The 17,278-nt window shown below is 26.8% G+C and overlaps 1 protein-coding gene across 2 annotated transcripts in view; it reads left to right on the top strand.

The window, feature by feature from the left end:
- Window positions 1–17,278, top strand: part of Spred (Sprouty-related protein with EVH-1 domain) — a 36,728-nt gene that overhangs the window by 11,474 nt on the left and 7,976 nt on the right. The window contains exon 4 of one of the 2 annotated variants that reach the window (XM_075358399.1): window positions 9,597–9,695. The exons of the other annotated variant lie outside the window; for it this stretch is intronic. Within the exon in view, the coding sequence (XP_075214514.1) occupies window positions 9,597–9,695 (99 nt within the window). The remainder of the gene's footprint in view (window positions 1–9,596; window positions 9,696–17,278) is intronic. 2 annotated transcript variants of the gene reach the window in all.

Here is a 17,278-nt window from a genome sequence, read left to right as displayed (position 1 = left end):
AGATATCTTTTTGCATTTATATTATTAATAAGATATATTATTATATTGAAAATATTGTCTTATCTTTGTTAGGTAATTGAACTAAAGATCATCTGATCTAGAAGGCAAGTTGATAAACACTAAAACTGCCCACCCAGTTTTATTGAACCTAATACCTTCTTTATCTTTTTACTCATCTTTTAGAATAGGTATATTTAAGAAGTATGGTGGTGATCATTTCAAGAATGGGTGTAGGTTATTTGTGAATCTGTACATTTTATTATCCAACTAGTTCATCTAGACCAAAAAAAAAGCAATTGTACGTTTTACTTATATATTTGTGCCACACTACTTTTTACCTTATCTTAGGATTGATCAAATTGACTTTTTTCAAATTTTAAGAAATCTGAATTAATAGTTTTAAACAATTCTCTTTTAATTATTTTTTTCTTATTAGAAATAATTTGTAAATAAATTTTTCTTAAATTTTACCCACAAAGTAATGATGCTCCTAAAATCAAAAAAATGTTTATTCAAAATTTGGGAATTTTGATGCTTAAATCTTATTTTCTAATCATCATAATCTATTTAAAACCCTTTTTGATACTTGAGCTTCTGAATTTTAAAAGAATTGGAAAAAAGTTTTTTTAGTTTTGATCTGATCATTTAAAATCAGTTTTGGTAAATTATTAATACTAATACTATGTTATTAAAAGAGTCTTTTAATATAGAAAATTTGTGCAAGAACGTATAATGATGCTATTTATTTTACAATAATACTTTTTGACTAGTATAGCCAAGAAAGTCATGCAATACTTTGCCAGATTTTTTGTAATGGTATGAGAATGTAAGTTTTTACTTTTATTTGCATGATAGTGTAAATTTTTCTAAATTAAAAGTGTGATGTCTATTTATTAATTAGAATTGTATTAAATCTTGTTTCCAGCTTTAAGTGTTGAGTGAATTTGTTAAATGACATTTTATGTTTTAATTAAAATATCATTTTAAATAAATTTTTTATTTTGTGAGCTTTATTTGGTTTTCTAAATAAATGATTTAATTTTTACAAATTTATCTTGTACAAATAAATTCATTTTATATAATATGGAAAGCCAATATGTGACAGATTAATAATTGTATAACAGATGTTGTAAAACACTTTTATAACAAGTATTATAAAAGCTTCTATTTAGTCTCTAATGCTACAAATAATGTTTATAAGACAATCTAATTAAAATTGCAGTTAAGGAAATTGATGAAATGAAGATATAGATTGACAGTATGTTTGTTTAAAAGTAGGCTACTTTCTTTCAATTCAAAACAAGAGTATGAAAATATTTTTATCCTGTTTGAATTAATTTAAATTCTTGCAAATTTTATTAATTTTAAATGCTGCATCATGGAGAAAAAGTTAAATTTACATGGAAGAATTTGATTGTAAGTTTTAGACTACTTAGGATATATTGCCATAGTAAGTATAGCATGTTGTGCTTGTTATTTTTTCCCAAGAGACTTATTTTGTGTCAGGCCCACTTTCATTTTATTTCAACGTACAAACAGATGAACATTTATTTTATTTGTTGTATGTCATCATATTAATTGATAACTTATCATGGGGGTTCAAAGGAAAACTAAATTTTGAATCTATAAAAGTTGTTCTGTGAAAAGTATGAAACACAAAAAAATTCATAAACCAAAAGTCAAATGAATCTGAACAATGAGGAGGAAGTTCTCACAAGTACAAAGTTATTCAATGAATAATTTTACACAGATTAGAATCTGTAAATAAAAAATGATCATGCAGGTATGCATGATCTGTTCTTTGCAAGAAGCTACATCTTCCCCAATTTTTTTTACAGACATTAGTAGTTGAATTGACAGTTAAAAATTAAGTGATTTGAATCCTATGAACCACTAACTTTTTTGGAATTTTTATCTGATTCTTCTTCTATAAAATTCTGATGCAGAAATACTGTGTTTTGATATTTCCTTTAATAAATTGCTAAATTTAGTGCACTTTAGAAAATGATGTTATTTTAGAAGAAGCTATTTATTCTAAATGTCTAAATCATCCTGGATACACGTGGTTTAATTCTTGTAATTTCATTTATATGTCAAAAATATGTTTTTAATGCTCCATTTCTTTTTTTAAAGTGATAACTGATTTTTGAAATAATCAAAGTTTGAAAATATTTACTTAAACTATAAAATTAGTACGATATTTTTTGCTTTTTTAAAAATTATTTTCATACAACCATGTTTCTAAATTGTGTATGAAAGAGAAAGACTGGATGATATAAACATAAATGACATATAAACATAATCATCAGAGATTTTATAGCTACAGAATTATAAAATGAAAAAAAACTTGCAAATAATTCATTTGAGAAAATAACATTTTTAAGAAATACTAACAAAAGATCATTAATTATTTTGATAATTCTAATTACATTAGGTTGAATGGGTTAATCCAGAAATAATTATAAAAATAAAGACATTAAAAAAATTGTGATAAGAGAGAAAAGCTGAGAAAGAAAGGAATTTTTACCAAAATATCTAAAGATTATTTTCATAATTCAGAAGAAATTAATGCAAAAAATTGAAAAATGCATCTTGCTTTATTAGAGTAAATTCTGAAACATCTTAAAATAAAAAAAATACAAAAAAATGATTTCTTTTAAGTCCCAAAGATATAGTGAAATATTTTTTAAAAATACAAAATTCGATAGAAAAAACTAACTTCATAAAATAAAAACTGTCTATTTTACAATCTATTACATAGCCTTTGTAAGAAATGAATAATATACCTACCTAACCCCATTTAAAAAAACACATTACTTACCTTATTGTTTATACAATTCATTTTTAAAATACTGTGGTTACATTGAAGGTAGTAATTACCTCTGATTATAGAAATATTAACAACAGCAGTAATTTTATATTGCATTATATATTTGCTAGTATTGCAGGTTATTAGTTTAAAAGGTTTTACAACCTCCTGCGCTTTAAAAAAGACTGATTCATGTAAAAATTATTTGTTAAGTATTTTTATGTATATACTAGCTGGTCCGGGCTAGCTTCACTCACCTTTTTTTACTTTCTTGTATAAAGTAAAGGAAGTGTTGTGATTGTGAAAAATTTCAGATTTCAATGGAAATATCCATTTTGACTAGTTCCATTGTGACGTCTGTACGTACCTTGCATAACTCAAAAATGATTAGCTGTAGGATGTTGAAATTTTTGATTTAACACTGTTGTAACATCTAGTTGTGCACTTCCCCTTTTGATTACAATCGACTGAACCAAAAAAGCCCAAAATCCCCAAAAATTTAGATTTTGGACTTTTTCTTAACTGCAGTAATAAGCCCTCATTGGCACATTGGTTCAAATCAGACTTCATCTCCTTTTTTGTTTTAATTAATTTTTTTTAACTTCTTTTTTTTAATTTAAATATATTGATTTATTTCAAATTATTAACCTGTGATTGTAAAAAAAGTTTTACAATAACTAATAATTCAATAACAATAAAAAAGAAAATACGAAAAAAATCAGAAGTTATTTATTAGTGAAATAAAATTTTATCGATTTTCAAAAATGTGTATATGTAATAGATTCAGTGAAACATCTGATTGTTTAATACTAATTGAATATTATCATTTAGAATCGTATTATTTTTAGATTTTCTAGATTAATATTTGTCTAATTTTATTTAATTTTTGAATTTTTGTTTAATTTTATTTACATTAAAGTTAACTACAGACTGAAAAATAGATCCTCACAAGAACACTGAGGCATACATGCCCAGTCTTTAATAAATTGCAAAAAATTCTTATCTTTTATTTCATACTCCTCTGATATTGTTGGACAATATTCTCCCAAAGTTGGAGTTGATCATCAATTCATTTATTTGTTTTTTGTTACCAATCATTTAATCGGTCTTTGGTTTGATATAAGTCTTTTGATATTAATTTGTGAAAACATTCTCTAATTTTCAAATTTTCTCTTTATATTCATCATCCTCTCTTAATCTTTTTATTCTTTCCTTAGTCTTAATGTCTTCTTCCTCTTTATATTTATCATCTCGTAGTGTTTTTATTCTTTCTTTGGTTTTAACATTTTCTTCTCTTAATTTTTATTCTTCCCTTTTTCTTAACATTTTATTCATTTTTTTTTTTATAGATATATTTCTTCATGTTATCTTTGTTTTTTCTGCATGATTGTTTCTTTTTCATTTTTGATTATCAACAAATAATCCAGTAATAAAAACTGAATATTTTACACCGTAAGGTTAATATTAACATTTGTAACCAGTATACAGGAGTTCACTAAATGGAATAGTTTAATTATTATTAACTTTTATTTATACGACACACTAGAAATCTGAAATTTTTGTTAATCAGCAACTCACAAAGATACGAATAATACTGATCTAGTAATACAAATAATAAAGGGACTTTTATTCTATCCTAATATTTCAGCAATTGTGAAACTGTCCACTTTGTTAAGGAATTGGTGGATCATATCTCACTTTCAAATGAAATAAGTTTAAATGAAGTGTAGCAAAAAATGTATATATGTAATTTAATAGATGTACAAGGAAGTCATGTAGTGTCTATATCAGATTTTTTTTAATTAATATTTAAGTAATAGAAATGTTTCTTAAAGAAAAAATAGCTTATAATTAAATAGAGTAATACTTTTTGTTTATATAAGTTTTCTTAGGCCTTACATACATCACCATTTTTCTTATAATTGATTAAAAATTTAATAAACAATGCTTTATATAAATTGATATCACAACTCCGTATATAGAAATGTTATCATGATGTTAGTTTGGTTGCAACATTTCATCTCTTTAATTGCACCTTTAGAATTAATTATAAAACATTTTTCCTCTGAACTTAAAAATTCCCTTGAAAAATTTATGTTTGTTTCACATTATAAAAGAGTAAATTTTTTTCACTACGTAAAATAATTATGAAATAAATGTCTGAATTAACTTCAAAACAATTTTTTTACAGACATCTATAGTTGAATTGACAATTAAAAATAAGTGATTTGAAAACTTATGAACCAGTGACTTTTTTGAAATTTTTATTTGATTCTGATTCTATAATTGCCAAGGCAGAAATTCTGTATTTTTATATTATTTTTAATAAATGATAAATTTAGTACATTTTACAAAATGTTGTTATAAAAATATTATTCCAAATTTCTTCTTGGGGATGTTTGCATATACAAAGTTTGATCAAAAATGTGCAGAATTTTAGTTTTTCTCAAAAAATCTGTATTTATTCATCAATATTGATTTTGTCATCTTCAAAGTACTACTTTTCAGATGTAATATGTTTGTGCCAGCACTTTTTCCAATCTTTGAAGCACCTCTGAAATGCAGTTTCCGGTACCTTCAACAATTTTGTCTTTATCTCTTCAATTTTGGCAAAACGTCACCCTTACATGATTCTTTTCAGCTTGGAAAATAGGAAGAAATCACGGGGGGCCATTTATGGTGAATATTGAGGCTAAGGCATCATAACGGTGTTGTTTTTGGCCAAAAACTCATAAACAAGCAGTGAAATGTGAGGAAGTGCATTATCATGATGCAATTGTCATTAATTGTTTTGCCATAAATATTCTTCAGATTGCTTCATAAAAACGGCAGAGAGCTTACAGGTAGTAATCCTTATTGACTCTGATACTGATTCAGCGATTGTCCTTAATCATTTTGTTTACTTTTTTGACATTGTCATCAGATGTTGATGTGCTGGGACGTCCAGGGTGCTCAAACACCCACTTGGAAATATTCGTACCTATTGTAAACGCTGCGGTGCTGCATTTTATTCCATTCTTAGCAAAATTTAATGCAAATTCTTTGTTCCATTTTTTCCACAAGTTAAAAATTGCCGACCATACTAAAACTTGTGTAACCTTTTCTACAGCTGACAATAAATGTAAGGATCCAATATGGCTACCAGTGTAAAGTTATGTTAGGGACAAGTGTATCAACCTAACAATAAAAAATTGTGACAATTGGACTTAAACAGCCAGGAAAATTTTTTAATTCTTTTAACATTTTGATCAATTGTTGTAAACTAAGTTTTATGATTCTTTTTGTAGCTAACACCTTGCTTCAACTCAAGGGTTAGATTAAATTTTGATCTTGTAGTACTATGAACAGCTTGGCATGCAACGTGTGTATTTCTATTAGGAAATATATAGCAAATAAAGATTTATAAGTAAGCCTTATGTTAGGTTTAATTTATCCAAATTACGTTTCAGTGAGTCTATATGAGCACAACGTAACTAAAACTGAAAAAGAGTTTTCACCAAAGAAGAAATTAGTAAGGTAACGATGCTTTGAATATATTTCGGGAAAAATAATGGTTTTTGGAGGTAACCTTTTGTTTCCTTTGTCCTAATTTTGTTTTTTTAATTAAAACAATTCATGGTCGTTCAGTTAAAATCATATCTACTTTGTCATTAATTTTTCAAATGTATTTGTAACAAGGTTAAAAATAATAGATTATCTAAATTTTGTTTCCCTTCTACCGACTACTTTAAGTGTTAGATTTTGTAACTAATAATTATATGAGATATTTTTTTTATTATTTATTTATACAAGAAGATTTCATCCATATGATGTGGTTTGTTAATTCCTTAAAGGTTCTTAATTTTAGCGGAAAATCATATTATTATGCCCTTTTTTCACTAAACTTATTTTGCCCAATTTTTTTTTTACATATTTTTGATCTATGCTATGAAATATTACAAAAAAAACTAATTTAAAACCCTGCTTATGTAGGTTAGTACTTATGTACTTCTCTTATCATGCAGTGTAAGAAATAATATTTAAATGTTCAACTATATCACTATCATTTACACATGATTTACAGGCCTTTTTGTACAAATAAATATCATTTAGAATAGCTAATTGTCATATCAATAATATTGTAAAACACTAGTAAATAATTCAAATAATAACATAAAGATCATTTATTCACTTAAAAAATTACTGAAGTTAGATTATAGCAGAAACAATTTCTTATTTGTGTATGGCCACATCCACAGGCAAAAAACAGTTGGAAATAAAAATATGACTGAAAATTACATGAAAATAATAGTAAAATTATGAAAACAAAAAAAGGAAACAATAAATAACACAAAGAAATAATAAAACTAATACATACACAACTTAAGGAACTATTAAAACAACAAAAAAAAAAAAATACTGTTTAGCTGTTTAGAAATATGCAAAACAGGACATATAGAAGAGAGAGAGAACCAATATACTACTAGCGCTTTACTGTTAAATTAGAGTAAAAATGGAACTACTCACACAAATTGCTGTAACTCGTCAAAAAACAGAATAAGTAGGTCAGTTCATAATGACAAATTATTTCGTCAGAGGCACTTTTCAGCAAAAAAGTGAATGATGAGTTATTTCATTGAGGACATTTTTTATCGAAGTAGTGTAATGACGAGTTATCTTGTCAAAAACTGATAAGGGAATTGGTTATTAGTATGCATTCATTTGGTCAAACCTTTTTTTATTTAAAAAGAAGACTATTATTTGTCAGTCATTTGTGTAAAATTTATTCCTGTTATGGAGTAATTTATAAAAAAAGTTCATATCAATACATAATTTTAATAACTTATAAATTATAAGTTAAGATTTTGAGATACAATTTTAATGATTTGTTTTAGTTTTTTTTTTTTTTTTTTTTTAATTGATTTAAAAGCTATATGTGTATTTCAGTTTGCAGTCTATACATTTTCATTTATTTTATAATTTTGTTTTTTCTATGAAGATTAGAAGTATTGTTTTTTTCTGGTTTGGTTAAATACCTGTTGTTTATAAACAAAAGATTTAAAAAAATAAATTTTAATTTATGTTATTGAAAGTAGGCTCTATCGATTAATAGAAATATGTATATTTTTATATTTGATAAAAAAAATTTGCAATACTTTTTGCTACTTTAGGATTTGTATCATGAGAAATTCACTCTCGGTTTTTATCTAAGCATTTATGTAATGTACTAAATAATTTTATACAATAATTTTTTTTTTATTTTGTCATGCTTTTTCCTGGATGTTTATTTTGGTGAGTATTATTTTTTTTAAGAATTTTGCAAATTAATTCTTCATTTGCTTTATTGAAGATGTTATAATTATTTTAGATTCTTTTTCTTTTTTTAGAAGCACTGAAGTGTATACTAAAATTACTTATTTTTAAACACATACAAGTATGTTTTTAGATTTCAAAAGGAAATTTGTATTTTTAGCAGTACCTTTATTATAATATTGCCTTCTACTCATATTTTAGTTTAAGCTAGCCTTTTTCATTTTATTAAAGTATTTTGTAATTATTTTGCCTTAATTATTTTAAAATATTGTTATGAATTCATTTTATTTCAAGAAATAGATAAGTGTGTGAGTATACGTGTATAAATTATTTAATTTTAACATATGTTTTTTACAGTATGTGATTTGTATATTGTGTTGCATTTGATAATGTAAAACAAACTGTGATTAATAAAAAAATTTTGGTGTTAGGATTAACATTAAGAATTACATAAGCTGTTCAAGTTGTTTTTTTTTTAAGTATTCATTACTATTGTATACTCTTGATGATAGCCGGTAGGAAAGGCAAGCAGCCTGAAAAATCGATATTTTTGTATTTGTTGGCTTTTTCTCTGAAGGAATGGGCACAAAAGCTTGAGTTAGACACTAACTAGTTGAATAAATTAGGTTTTGTTTGTTTTCCTGAATAAAGTGTATTTAGTGATAAGTTTAAGTATATAGCAGTGGTAAAAATGTTTAATTGCTGCTTTTAATGAATAAATTATATACATACTGTTATACATCATGTTGTCATTGAGAAATTAGTGTGGTAGTCTTTTAAAAGGCTGTATTACATACTAGTATTATTGCACCCAATAATAAAGAGTTTGTTTTGGGTTTTCTCCACTTAAAGTGTAGCTTTAAGTGCATGTTTTCCTAAATATGTCATGTTCTTTATGGTATTTTCATCATAGACATGATTAGGTTATTAATTTTTTATTGGCTTTAGTGTCTTAAAATTCAATTTATACATGTTTCATTTGCATAACATCATATATGTTTATTTTAAATGTTCCAATTAAGTTTATATCCTAACTCATCAAGATGGACAAACTACATTGATATTGCGTGATCCAAGAGATTAATGTAACCTGGCTTTTAAAAATTATGTACTTTTTAAATATTTTTTTATAAACTTTTCTTACAAATATCGGTTGTCATATTTTTGGCCAAAAATGGGAAATAACTTTGAAATAAATTGATTTAAAAATTTTACTCAATTTATGTTTTTTTTCTTTGATTTTATTTAACTGTAACATATTAGCAGAATATTTCTTCTTTTCCTTCAAAAGAAATATTTTTATTTATTATTAAATTACAAATATCTAATCTGTAATTTTATAAATTTACATCTTATAGTAAAGAGATTATAATAAAATTTTCATGAGCTTCATAATAAATACTAAAATTTTGTTGTTTGATTATGATTGAGAATTACTTTGAAATGAGTCTGAAATTGAATTCGTCTACAATATATTTCAGGAACATACCACTAGAGCTACGTATTGTCAGAAACTGGATTAATCTAATTCCGAACACAGAATATTTCCATGAGCCTGGTTACTATCCCGCTGCCGTGGCCAACGAACAGTTCCGTGAGTTCATTTATTCGGTTTATAATTTACTGCTACCTGTCTATGGTTGTTTTTTTTTTAGGAATTTAGTAGGTTTTTGCAGTACAATATAGTTTTGTCCTCAGTCTCCTTATCTGTTACTTGTATATTTCATATAACATCCTTTATTATTATCTGATTTTTAACAATTTTTTTTTATTCTTTTAATGTTAAGTATTGTTAACAGTTTGTCAGTAATGCTGACGGTCATTCATTTCATTTTACTTGCTTTATTGTTTTTTGTTAAATGGCTTAATTTTCATAAAAAGCATTTTAGGTATATGCATTCTATATTAGATTTTGTTAGTATTTTTCAATATATATTTTGTTTCATTTATCATTAATTTGATTAATTTTTTTTCAAATGTGTGGCTTATATTTATGGAATCTAAATCGTTCTTTTTGTTGGCACACGATTTCCAGTTAATTTTATTTGAATTTTTCCTTCCTCTGTTTTCTAATTTATACCAAGGAATTAAGACCGAAAATGTTTCTAGTGAATTTTCAATTTAAAGTTTAATGTTATAATAATTTTTAATCTATGTACATAAAATGATGGTTTTTACTGTAAGAATTTGGTAATGTAATTTTATAACAATATGCAGATTTAAAATTTAGCAGTATACATATGTTGCGTTATGTACACACTGAGTTCTGTAATCTCTATAGTACAAGCTTAACATGCTGTATAATTCATTAAAGTGGCTTGTTTTATCATAAAGATTGTATTATCTTTTCTGTCCTCTGCAACATGTTTTACTTTTCCATTTGAAAAATATTTAATGTTATTTCCCATTCATTTTCTTGTTCAGTTTCACCTGGTGCTCTTATTTTCCCAAGCAGTTTATTGAATAAGGAAATGTGAAGTTGGTTTCTTTTATCAGTTATATTTCTCTATGTGGAGTGTTTGGATAAAAAAGGTTTATATATTTAAATTTCATCTTCCAAATTTTTTTTATTAAATGATTCAAATCTGTATTAATATTTTCATGGTAATTTTGACTCGATGGTGTATTTTGCTTTGGATTTAACTTTGTAGCACTGGCAGCTACATGTTAGTATACATTGCTTTCAGATGCTTGAAGCAGTATATATATATACATGTAGGGTAAAGTGGAGTCAACTAACGGATTTCAAATTTGAATATTGCATTGGCGCAACAACTTGTCTTGTTAAGAAGAGGAACAGTAGAAAAAGAGGATACATTTCATATATTCATTTGCACTATAATGTTGGAATATATAGCAATGTGACACCACTGTGTGTAGTTATTATGAAATGAAGTGTGTAACAAAATGCAACATGTTTTTAGATGATAGTTCAATGTTGGTCAACATTGTCATGTTTCAGAATACCATATTGTTTTGAATGAAGAAATTTTAATAAACTGGTATATGAGGTCTGTAAATAAAAGTAATGAGACTGGCCTAGAAAAACTTTTTATTTACAATCCAATTATACATGGACTTTATACCTTTGAAGTAGTTCCCTTGAGAAGCTATGCAATGCTTCAAATGGTTTTCCCACTCTTCATAGCAGTGTTGGAACTCAGAAACCAGAATATCCTTCAGATAATCAATTACATTTTTTTAAATATTTTCTATTCTAAAGTGGTGTCCTTAGAGGTGTTTTTTTTAAAGTCGGAATAGGAAAAAGTCCAAAGTCAGGTGAATAAGGTGGTTGAGGAAGTACAGGAATGTTTTTCTTTGCCAAAAACTCATTAAATGAGAGTGCAGTGTGACAAGGTGTGTTATCATGATGCAGTATCCAATTTGATGGCTGGTCTCACATGGGCAACTCTTTTTCGCAGTCTTTCAAGAATTTCTCTGTAAAAATATTGATTTATAGTCTGTCCTGTAGGCAAAAACTCCTAATGGACAATGCAATTACTATCAAAGAAACAAAATAGCATGGTTTTGATTTGCTCATCTTTGCTGTTTTGGGATGTGGTGAGTTTGCCACTCCTTGCTCTGGCATTTTGTTTCTGGGTCATACTTAAATATCCAAGATTAAACACCAGTAATAACATTTTTTTAGAAAATCAGAATCAGCTTCAATTCACCCTAGAAGATGCGACACACTTCCCTGTTGTTTTTCTGTTCAACAGTGAGGTTTTTTGGGACCAGTTTTGCACAAACTTTTTTCATGTCCAATTCGTTTGTCACAATTTGGTGGACTGTGGTATGGTTCAAATTCAATTGTTCTGCAATCATTCTGACAGTTAATCACCGGTCGTACCGTATCAAGTCACTGATTCACTCAACATTGTCGTCTCTTTTTGAACTTAATGGGATCCTTAATGCTTCCAGAGCGTGGATTGTCCGCAACTGATTCCTGGCCATCGGAAAATGCTTTAAACCATGTAAAAACTTGGGCTCATGACAGAGCATCATCTCCATACACCCTTTTCAATTTTGAAAAAGTTTCAGTAGCATTCTCACAAAGTTTAACTCAAAAATTGATTACACAACATTGCTCATAATTAGTATCACCCATTATTATAACGCACAACAAAAACTTGTTTCACAAAAAGTTTGTTTTCATCTCACATGACAACAATAGACTAAAAATATTAATACCTAATATAAATCAGCTGTTCATATAACCATATATTTACTAATAACTTTACAGGTTGCCACTTCGGCTGCTAAAAAAACTAGTGTCATTACTTTATTTACAGACCTCATATATATTCAGTGTGAAACATGGACCTCAACAAACAGTGTGGATGCCTGAAAACTTATAGAGTTTAAGAGAAGCTTTTTAACGGTCCGTAGTGCTCAATGTGATGCATTCTCACATTTTAGGACTGAGTAGAAAAAATCTATTTCTAATGCCCAAAGAGATCAGATTTTACCCTTAAAAATTTCAAGTTGTATAAAATACTACCTCAGAGACAAGGAGTTGCTTACTGTCTGCCATGAGTGGTTTGGTGTCGGAAAACTTAATGTTCTAATGATTGACAAAGCCATTTATCCTCTTTCGACTTTGTAAACTAACAGAATGTATGATACTGATCACCAGTAAATCTTAATGATCATGAAATGCAACTGAATTATCTTACAGTGATAGTGTGGAGGTAGTTTTTTCAGGAATTTAGGTCTTATTTTTTTAAGAAAATGGCCATAAACTCAAATAGTCAATGAAAAATTAAGAAAACCTTCAATCGTTTAAGTTTTGGCATGGAGGAGATTGGAGAAGATTAAATGGACAGACAGGATGGAAAATGAAGTAATGATGATTGAATGAGAATAGAAACTTAAAATTATATAAGACAAGAATGTAAGATAATAAAATTTATAATAATTATATCTTGTAATTATGTTAGAAGGCTTTGTTCAACCTCAATTTCAGTAGCTTGGCATTGACTGACTTCTGTTCAAAATGGCCTTCCATTCAGCAGGGTGGAGCAACAGCCCATACCATACAAAAAAAGTATGGTCATTGTTCATGGAATGTTCAGAACTGTTATCTCTCATTTTGTGAACTATAGTTTACCTACTCGGTCACCTGACCTTAGTACCAGATTTTTTCCTGTGGGGTTTCTTGAAAGACTTATGTGTTCCAGAAGCACATTACAATTATTTATCAAACAAACTAGCCATTGTTAGTCAGGTAGTAGCTATTGATGAGCACCTACAGAAGTGGTTGTGTGGCATTTTCCAGACATGTTTGCATCAGTGCATTGATGTAAACGTTGTCTATCTTCCTGCCTGGGTAATTCAAGAAATAAGTTTGTTATCTATGGGTAATAAATAGCGGATATATTTATAGATGATAATGCTTACTTTTCCTGTATTTTCGTATTATCCATATATTAATTCTATATATATATATATATATATATATATATATATATATATATATATATATTATTAATTCATATATTACTATCTATGACCATTTCAGATTTGTCAGTCAGCTCCATGCCCCTGTATATCATTTGATAACTGTTATGCGTATGTAATATTGTGTAACTATAAATTAATCTAAAATAAATTTAAATTGAATTAGTAAAAATTATTTACAAAAGTAGTAATGAAAAAATCAATGGAGGAAAAATTAATAAAATTTAAAAATTTGAAATAAATGTTGAAAGTGTACTGATTTTACAATATTTAGAGATTTTGAATTTTCATGATTAGGTATCATAATCATCTAGTTCTTATGAATCTCATTAGTTTATCTAGATCTAAAAGAAACTTTTAAAATAAAAGTGGATATAGAATTCATGAAGTCCTCTTGCTATTATTAGTCAAGAAAATTCTATCATTCTTTTGTAATAATTTTTTTTTATTATAATTATCATAAGACAACATAATAGACTTTTGTAACTTCAGCCGTATTGGAATATAAATAAACAGGAAATTATAAATTTATTACAAAATCTTGTTCTATTAGGAAATAAAAGTTATTTTAAATTTTATGATTAATGTATTTTCTTTATTGGAAATATTTCTTTCCAAGATAAACATCGGGGCATTTTTGATATGCTACATAATACCACCATGAATGCACACTAAGGGGGTTCTGGGAGATATTAGTCGAACTTTGGGAACTGATTCAAACACCAAAATGAGCAAAAAATCCCATATTGACATAAGTTCTATTTTGCTTTCTTTCCCTTCTGGATTTCATTTTGTGATTTTCAACAAAAAAATTATTTCTGAGGAACAGGTAAACCTTCCTTAATTAAATTTGGCTGATCTAATATTAGTGTCTTGTTCTGCAAAATAGAAGATTTTGAAAACGTCACCTTCAGAATTTCAAAATGGCAGTCATCTTAATTTTTTAATGTTCAATATCTTTACTATTATCTGTTTGATCGAATTTTTACGTTTACAAAATTTATTAAACATTTTATTTTGAACAAAGTGACACCTCATTTGGAAAAATCCATTCATAAACAATCAAGTTATTGCAGGCAATTAACTCGGCAGTACGCTTACACACTGTAATGCAAGGTGATGATTTTTTGCCTATATTTATTTCCACCACTAAATGTAATAAAAATTATTAATAACAGAATTATTAATTGATAAATAACAATAAAAATAAAACAGCAGTAATAAGGAAAAGAGACAGTAAGCCAATGAATGTCTGGAGAAACGAAAGAATTCAACAAATAAAACAGTATAGAAGCAATATTATACGCATGTTAACTGCATATAATATTTTTATACTGTTGCAAAATTGAAGAAGAAATAAAAAATATAACCAATGTATAGCAGTACCTATGGAAGCATTTGATAGATATAAGTAATAGTTATAAGGATGAAATAGACTAGAAGAGGCATCTTGTGAAATGTTATGTTTAGATGTGAAGCATGGACCCTAAGGAAAAAGAACAAAGAATGGCTGGTGGAGACATTTAAAATGTTGGTATAAAGGAGACTGAAGAAAATTAAGTGAGCACAGGATGAAAAATGAAGGAATGAAGGGAGTAAATGAGAATAAAGACAATCAGAACATTTCAAAGAGTTGGTAAAGTCCAACTGGCTGGATCATCACAGAAGGGTTGAATAAGACAGTAATTTTGAAGGATGATTAGAAGATGTAAAGAAAGCAGGATATTAAAAAAGTAAAATTTGATAATCAACAAGGAAATTGGTACTACCAGAAACTCAAAAGTTGTTTAGTTGGAAAAACGTGAGGGGGCTGAACATGATACAAGTAACCTGCCTCTGGGTTTAATACATTCCCATATGTTGCAGAATATCAAAATAATGTTTTTGTTCTTCCTTTCTCAGATTTATTTAGAACAACTATTGTCATAATAAATTAGTATATATCAATAAGCCACAACACTAACATTATTTTAAGATAGATTTTTGCAAAGAAAAAGCATATTTTATGGTGATTTACACAGTCATATTGTTAGTTCCTGATGTGAGAGTTTCATTTGGTTTTTTTTTTTGTAAATTTATCTCTGTAGGTATATATAGAAACCTACACAGGTAAATTCACATTATAACAACAGCATATGTAATCAAATACAATACAGTAACTAAACATATTTGGTATAGAAAGTTAAAGGAAATTTTTCTAATAAACACAGATTTTTTATAAGGATATTGTCCAAAAGTGATCAATACCTTATACATACCAAGACATAAAGATGTTGTTTTAATGTTCAGTTACTTGTGATGTAAATTATTTTTTAGTAAGAATTATTTGTAACTACATATTAAGTTTTTAAGGTAAATTTATTCATGAGCTATTTGCTAGAAAAAGGGTTTGTAATTATTATTAAAAATCAAAAATTTAATTTATAATTCAAATACATTACTTTTAAAAAAAAATCACTATCATTACCTTACCTTAATATTAAACACATACTTAGAATTCAGAATGTGTGTACTCTTTTTGTGTATCATTATTGAATTCTTGTGTAGTGTCCTGGGATGAAGGAGGATTTAGATATTACATAGTTATGATTTAACAGCAGAATTTATTTTCTGTAATGCTGCATCGCTGTGTTATCTTGCTGTTAAACTACTGCTAACTAAACCGCATTTAAATATTTAATTTTGCTGTATGTGAAACTAGAATGTAGTTTTGGATAACGTTTATTTCTACAATGAAGGAAGGCAATAGTAATTTTATTAAATGGCTATTAAATTCACACTGTAATAAAGTTTTATAAAAAAGACAGCAAATGATTTAAAATTAAATTATTCTTGTTCACAATGTTTATATTTCAACTAAATAATAACAAAAAATTATTACTGTTAATCTAACTTGCCTAATCTATTGAAACATTCCATCTGAAGAATTATATTTTGATAACTGATACACAGACTAGATATCAGTCATCTTCTGTGCCATTGTACTGGATAAAAACTACAACTTACTGCTGCTCAACTCCATGCATGTGACTACTGTGTCTTTATACATGAAAATGTGTTACTTTATCAAACAAACAATTATCTAATCACTGATTTGTATTAGCTATTCTCTGACATTAAATATTTACTTAATTTTGTTTTTGTTTTTTTTTTCATCTCTATTTAGCAGTACTTCTTGTTAAAATGTTATTTGTTGATAATATATAATGGAATATAATTTTTCAATAGCAAGGCTTTTTAAAAATACAAGAACATTATCATTTTATAATTATATTAGCCTAACAGTACAGATCTGTTATCATGTCTTTTATGCATGTTGATTTTCTAAAAATAATACAACAAAACCTTTGAAAATTTTCCAAGTCATGATTCTAACATTATTATGATAAATGAATTTTAAAAGTATATCATTTTTTTTTTTTTTTGTAAAAATTTTAATGCAGTTGAATACTATGTCTACCCTTATAAATGTTTATTCAGAAATTAACTTTAAAGAATTAAAAAATTAACTGTTTTTTTATAACACCTTACGATTTATCTGTTACTTTTAGATAAAGGTATTGATGATTTATTGCATGCATCAGCTTTAAGAATTTTTGATGTTCAAATTCTGATGCAAATTAATAGTGTACTTTTATATTTTAAATTGTCTGAAATTATATTTAAAAATAAATTACTGTATCCTTTAGGTCCTAAAACCAGTGCATTACACCAGCA

This window comes from Lycorma delicatula, chromosome 2 (genome assembly GCF_047948215.1).
Source record: "Lycorma delicatula isolate Av1 chromosome 2, ASM4794821v1, whole genome shotgun sequence".
Lineage (NCBI taxonomy): Eukaryota > Metazoa > Arthropoda > Insecta > Hemiptera > Fulgoridae > Lycorma > Lycorma delicatula.
This window is presented reverse-complemented; position numbering and strand designations above follow the sequence as displayed.